Below are 6,967 nucleotides of genomic sequence, written 5' to 3' on the forward strand. Positions count from 1 at the left end.
TCCTCCTCTCTCTCTGCCTGCCTCTCTGCCTACTTGTGATCTCTCTCTCTGTCAAATAAATAAAATCTTTTTTTAAAAATCCAGCAGGCAATTACATAGCTGGTGGGAGTGTTTACCCTTTTTGAAGTTCACCACAATAGGCAGTTGGCATCATGTAAGAACTTTGGGGGGAAAAAATAGGGTACGTGGGCTGGCAATAGCATGAAAATGCATTATAATAACTCGAGAATATTTATAATTGTTTCAAATATGTGTTTGAGGGGCTCTTAGGTCCTGCAATTGCCTAGGGGTCTGACTCTTGCTTTTGGCTCCGGTTGTGATCTCGGGATCACGAGATTGAGCCCCGCATTGGGCCCCGTGCTCAGTGTGGAGTCTGCCTGGAATTCTCTCTCTCCCTCTTCTGGTGCCCCTCTCACTCATGCTCACATGCTCGCTCACTCTCTCTCTGTGTCTCAAATAAATAAATAAATATTCAGGGGGAAAAATTAGATAAATACATAAGTAAATGTTTTTTTTTTGTTTTTGTTTTTTAAAGATTTTATTTATCAGATAGAGATCACAAGTATGCAGACAGGCAGGCAGAGAGAGAGAGAGAGGAAGGGAAGCAGGCTCGGTGCTGAGCAGAGAGCCCGATGCGGGGCTCGATCCCAGGACCCTGAGATCATGACCTGAGCCGAAGGCAGAGGCTTTAAACCCACTGAGCCACCCAGGCGCCCCAAGTAAATGTTTTTTAAAGCAGTCCCCAAAGGAGTTTGGGTTTTAGGAGATTGGCTCTGGCCAGGGGCAGAGGTTGGGCTAAGGAGGGCTGGTGCTTGGGGCAGGGATGCCCCGTGAGGGAAGAAGAGAGAGCGAGTCACCTGGATACGGAGAGGAAGGGTGGTGTTGGGGAGCCCCCCTCCAGAGCCCGGGCTGCAGGGAGTGCCCCCGAGCTTGCCTTTGGGTGTGATTGACCCATCCAGGCTCTGTCCCGGTCTGGCTGGGCTGATCTTGGACAAGCCCCTGGAGGGTAACTCCCTTCAGCATGGGGGGCAGGGGAGGGGCTGTGGGGAGCTCTAGGGGCCGGGCTGGGACTGTTGGCAGGACTGTCCCTGGGGCTCCCTGGACCAGGAGCTACCGCCTCCTTCCTGGGGGCCCTCCCTGGCCAGGCCCTCCTGGAGTCAGGGGTGGGAGGGTCCGGGCTTGTCCTGGGCCGCAGCTGCTGATTGTTCTTTTCAGACCCCTCCCTGGGATGCCAGATCGTAGGGCCAGCAGATTCTGCCCCCGAACCTGTCCAACCAGTTGTTTGGGGAGAGGGGGCGCCTGGGAGGAGCAGCGGAAAGTGCCAGAAGCAGACTCCTCCATCCCCTAGCTGACAGCCGAGGCTCTGGGACGCCGGGGACAGATGCTGGGACAGACAGCCGGTCAGATGCTCGGCCTGCCCATGGGGCTCAGTGGGGGTCAGTATTGGCCGCTGATGCCACTGATGCTGCTGCTGGCCGGCCTCCATCAGGGGACAGGCCTGGGTGAGTGAAGGGGGCCGGGGCACCGTGCCTCCGGCTTCAGGACAGACCCACCTCCCCCAGCCACCTCCTGAGCCCCAAGTGTGGGGACTGGGTCCTGGGTGGGTCAGGGGAGATGACCCACCAGAGAGGTCACAAGACAGACACCTGTCCCCACGGGAGAGTGGGCAATGCTTTCTGCCTCTTTTTAGGGTTCTCATCCCCATGCATCCTGAACCCCCATCCGTTCTCACCAGTGCCCCCCTCCTTCCCCTCCTTCCTGTCCCTGAGGGGAGACTTAAAAACAAGGACAACACCCCCAAGGAAGCTTTCCTGGGGTGCAGGTCACTGTGGGCTCTTAAACTGGAGGCGCTTAGAGGGGTAGCCCCCCCCCATCTGGGCTTCTCCCCTCCTTCTCCTTCGTTAAGTGGACAGTAAGTGCCTACTGTATGCAGGTTCCCCGGGGGTGGGGGGGACAGAAGCGAGGGCTCTGAGGAAGGAGAGGTCTGGCCTTGGCCCTTTGGAGCGGAATGAAGTGGAAATGAATCATACCAAACCGAGAGAGGGAGAGGCTTCTGGAGACTGGCGGGAAGGCCGCCTCCCCTTTCTGCTGCCCTCCAGGGTTGGGGGCTGGAGAGAGGAGGGGCAGTGCCCTCAGGGGAGCCTTCTGGGCACCGAGGTTGAGTCCTTCCCCCCCCACCCTCTGCCCCCATCTCTGGCCCAGGCTTCCCTGCCCTTCCCCAAGCCGAGAGGAGGGTAAGATCCAGAAGGGGAAGGTGCCTGGGACGGGGAGGGAGGTGGCAGAGCACTGGGTGGGGAGAAGAGGATATCCTCCCCTCTCAGCCAGGACACCTCCTGGAGGCACGTGTCTGGGCCTGGGGTCTTGGTGGGGACCTTCCTGCATCACCCCCCATCCTCCCAAGCCACTCAATCCTCTCTTCAAGCAAACCAGCCCGGATCATGGGGGTGGCCGTGGAGGGACTGGAGACACCCAGAGAGTGCCAGAGCTCAAGGTCACTGGACCCTGTCAAGTCCAGCCTAGGGTTTAGGCTCAGTCTCCCCAAAATCGGAGTCTCACCCCAACAAGGCCTAAGACCCCTTCCCCACAACTGTGTATGCTGCTGGGGGAGGGGCCTCCTGTGCCTCCAAGCCTCCCCCGGCCCTGCCCGAGGCCGGGGCCCCAGTGACAGGTGCGGCAGGACCTCCCTCCCGGCCTCCCACGGTGCCTACCCCTAGTGAGCTAGCAAGGCAGGGGGCAGGGGCCGGACTCAGTCCACCCACCCTGGTCCCACGGGCACAGACTTGTTAGGGAGCCCTCCCGATTAGTGTTTGCCCGTAGCGTCCAGGAGAAGCCTGCAGGCCTCCCTCAGATCAGGGCTCCCAAATCTGGTCTGTGCCTTCCCCCTCAGACTGGGCCTCAGACTAGGGCTTCCAGGACCACGACTCCTCCCTCAGACAGGGGCTTTCAGGACCACGACTCCTCCCTCAGACTGGGCTGTGGGGGCTTGGTTGTCTTGGTTGAGCCCCTTCTGTCTGCCCCAGAGCGCATCCGCTATGTGCCCCAGCTCGCAAGCCCCAGCCTGGCGGGGACCCTCACCCAGTCTACCTTCACGCTGGAGCAGCCAAAGGGCCAGTTCAGTCGCCTCAACATCTCTGACTTGGACGCCATCTGGCTGGTGGTGGCCCACAGCAATGGTGGGTGCTGCGGGGAACAGGCCTTGGTTTTCCCTCTGTGAGATGGGCGGGAAGCCTGGGAGGAGTCGCAGGTCTGGGGGGAGGGGAGGCAGGTCTGGGGGTGGGATGTGGCAGGAGGGCTGCACGGCCCGGCGGGAGGGGGTGGACCCCTTGCCCCCGGCAGCCCACGCCATCTGACCGGCGGCTACCCTCAGCCACCCAGAGCTTCACAGCCCCGCAGAGGGTTGAGGACATCCCAGCCCCTGCCGACTTCACCCGGAGGGGCTACTACCTCACACTGATGGCCCACCGGGCCCTCTATCCGGGCAACCAGACTGGGAACCAGCTCCGGGTCCTCCGCGTTGGCAATGACACCAGCTGCTCCCTGGCCAAACGGGGCTGCAACGCCCCGCTGCCGGGCCCGGGCCCCTACCGGTGAGCTATCACCGGGCCCTCACCTGAGCCTGGGGGCCCTCACCTGAGCCTGGGGCAGCTCCCAGTGGTCCGCAGGGAGGTCTTGGGGAAATTCTCCCTTCTTTCTCCAGCAGCGGGCCCCGCACTTGAGCCTTCTGGACCCAGCAGGTGGTGGTTCTCTGTCCAGACAGGGGGAGCCCCAGCCCCATCTCCCCTCACTTGGGGCTTGAGTCACAGATGTTGAGTGCTGGGCATCCAAACCATTCCACGCACACATTTCCTACGTGAGGACTTTAAGGCCCAGAGAGGGTGAGGGAGGCACCCAGGGCTACACAGCTGGGAAAGTCACAGCTGGAATTGGAGCCCCTTCTAGAGGGTTCTAAGGCTGGCTTTGAGGTCCTGTCTCCTCTTCCCCCCACTCTCCAGGCCCTGGGAGTCAAGGGGTCAGACGGACAGGTGCCAGGGCCAGAGACCTCACCCCCGATCCTGGGTCTCTTTCTCAGAGTGAAGTTCCTGGTGATGAGTGACAGGGGACCTGTGGCTGAGACGGAGTGGTCCAGCGAGACCCGCCTGCAGCAAGGTATGGGGGGGGAGGCAAATGAGCAGGTCAAACACTGGGGCTGGGGGCCCTGGGGCCTGGGGGGGGCTCCCAAGGCTGGGCTGGGCTCGGGAGAATGGGCCAGCCCCCCATCAGAGGCACCACTACCACTGAGCTGTCTGCAGGTGCTGGGGGCCCCAGGCTGGGGCGAGGGAGGGTTGGTCTGGTCCCCTTGCTCAGGTCAGGTCTCTCCTCCCTGGGGCGCCCCCTTCACGCCCCTCAGCTGAGGCACTGCAGGCTGCCCCAGGGCCCCAGAGCGCGGGCACCGTGGTCATCATCACCATTCTGTCTGTCCTGCTGGCTGTCCTCCTCACTGCCCTCCTTGCTCTGCTCATCTACACCTGGTAAGTGGATGGGGGTCTCGGCCCCCTGGGAGGGGTGGGGTCTCTGACTGGAACCACCTCTTATGCCCCTCCCGCTCCCTACCCAGACGACGGCAGGTGGCGGGGCTGTGTGTGCAGGCATGAACCCCTCCTCCTTCGTCCCTCTCTGCCTGCCTGTTGCCCCGTGGGAGGCGGTGGTGGCAGGGGCGTGTCCACACTGGAGCGCGCACCACTCGCCCCCTGGCGGCAGCAGCCGGAATTGCGAGTGGGGGGGGCTCGCAGCAGACGCCCCAGTGGGATACATCCAAGGGGAGAATTGCTTTTAGTCCAAGTCCTGAGTTTTGCCTCCAAACTTCATCTGGAGCTCGGATGCTGGGGCCTGGTGAACCGGAGGTGCCTGCAACTTCCTAGAGGAAAGGGGAAGGCCGGTGTGGGTTGGATTTGGGGAAGGGAGGAGGAGAGCAGTTCTGGGAGGGAGGGGGGCTGCCTGGTGGGGGAGGGTTTCTGGCAGCCAGGAAAGCAGGGGTCTTGATTCCCCGCTGAGAAAAAGGGCTGTGTCCTGAGGGCCTGGGGTTCGATCAGGGGAGATAAGCAGCTCCTGGAATGCAGGGAGTAGAGGAGAATGGGGTGCTGGGAGGGCACAGCTGCATTTGTGAAGTTTAGGGGAATAGCCTGGTTCCCTTTGGTATTCCCAGCCTGGCCAGCGGAGCCTCAGTTTCCCCAATGCTCCTATGCCTAGAGCTCCAAGCTGTAGGACTTGGACCGGGCCCTAAGTTCATCTCGTCTCCCCTCCCCTGAAGCTATGACACCTGCGGGAGCACTCCCATTTCGGGCCCAGAGCAGTCGGTGTGCGTGAGAAGATACGACACCCACCACGTGATCGGCCCTCCAGCCACGGGGGGCTCCTGAGGGGTCCTCGTCTACCCCTCAGCCTCCGCCCTGCTACAGATCCTGCCTCTTCGGGATCCCCGGGAAGAGAGCGTTTCCGAGTGAGGGTGGGGGGAGGGTGTCCTTGGCCCCCAATTGGGCCTGTCCTTGTCAGAAATAAATGTCCCCAGCATCCCTGTGCTCCTCGGAGTTGTTGAGAGGCTGAGCAGTCCCCCTGAACTCCTGTCCCCAGCCTCCCTGGGGGGCTGTGTGTGTCTGGCACTGGCTGCTCTATCCTCCCAGCGTCCTCCCTGTGGCCCCCCTCTGGCTGGAGGGCTCAGAACCTCTAAGCTTGCCGGCCAGCCCAGCCTGAGGCTCACTCTGGGCGTGGGGGGCAGGGTATGCAGGTGAAGCCGACCCTTTCTCCAAACTGAGTTCTGGGGCGTCTGGCATTTGTGACCATCAGCCCCACTCCGTGCCAGGCTCCCCAGAGCAGGAGATGCCCCACGCAGTGTCCTGCCCTCAAGATGCCCCCTGCTGTACAGGGAGGAGAGGGATACCAGCCCTTCTAGAACGGCGGGGGCGCAGGTACCAGAGATCCAGATGGGGCTTCCAGAGAGACTTTCTGGGCACGTGTAGCGTTGGAGAAGGAGCAGCCCTGTGCCAAGTGACACAGGAAGGGTGCTCAGGTTGGGGGGAACAGCATATGCAAAGGCCCAGAAGCCACCAGGGGCTGGTGGATGGGCAGGTTTGGGGTGGCTTGAGGTTAGGGTAAGGGATGGCAGGGAGGCTGGAGGACAGCCTATGCTGCGTGTCCTGGGGGCCGGAGGCGGGGAAGGAAGGCAGTGGCTGGGTTCCCAGGTGCCTCTTTCTGGGAGGTGCGAATGGCCCTAATTGGTTTACTAGCCCTTGCAGACACATCCGGGTCCTGCTCTGGAGGAAGTGCTCACATGACCGTGGGGCAGGCAGGCTGGGAGGGGCAGGGAGGGGAGGGGGGCAAATGGGCCTCCATGCCCTGCCTAGGTCAGCCTTGGCCTCGCCAGAGCCTTTCTGGGGCAGCCATGAGCCCCTACCCCGGGGCTGGGAACTCTGGACATATTGGTCACCCTCTCTGGTCCTCAGTTTCCCCTTATGTAAAAAGGGAGGGTTGAGCTGGGTGACTAAGTTCCTCACTGCACAAATCAATGTCCTGTAGGGTCAGGCCTGGCAGGAGACAGATGGCACGCTGTCGCGCAGGAAATGTTTACAAAGGTGTGGTCAGCGGGCTAAGGGATATAACAGAAGAGGGCCCTGACTGGGGCTGCCCAGCCCTCCCGTACCCGAGGGGCCCACGGGAGGGAGTGGTGCTTCCAGAGCCAGTGAGCAGGAGTCCTGGGGGAGGGTCTGCCCCCCAGAACTAGGGGCTGTAGATAAAAGAACACAACTACCAGAAGGAGGGGGAGACAGGGGAAAAGCCAGAGGACTGCACCCCAAGACTGCCCCCCACTTCAGACAGCGGTAAACAAGGACCGGGTGCCCAGGATACCCCCACTCTGTCCGACTTGGCTACGATGCGGGGATTCCCATGACCCCATCCTCGGACTGGGTCACTTGCTAGAAGGGCGCACAGAACT

General features: G+C 61.6%; 1 protein-coding gene across 1 annotated transcript; it reads left to right on the forward strand.

Annotated features, from left to right (window-relative positions):
- The first annotated feature begins 1,159 nt into the window (after window positions 1–1,159).
- Window positions 1,160–5,555, forward strand: UPK3BL2 (uroplakin 3B like 2). The gene is made up of 6 exons (XM_080830550.1): window positions 1,160–1,502; window positions 3,021–3,173; window positions 3,368–3,587; window positions 4,070–4,146; window positions 4,388–4,508; window positions 5,288–5,555. Exons 1-6 carry the CDS (start codon window positions 1,382–1,384, stop codon window positions 5,394–5,396), a joined length of 801 nt encoding a protein of 266 aa, XP_080686676.1. The 5' UTR covers window positions 1,160–1,381; the 3' UTR covers window positions 5,397–5,555.
- The last annotated feature ends 1,412 nt before the right edge of the window (window positions 5,556–6,967 follow it).

Source organism: Martes martes, assembly GCF_963455335.1.
Source record: "Martes martes genome assembly, chromosome: 18".
In the NCBI taxonomy this organism is placed as follows: domain Eukaryota; kingdom Metazoa; phylum Chordata; class Mammalia; order Carnivora; family Mustelidae; genus Martes; species Martes martes.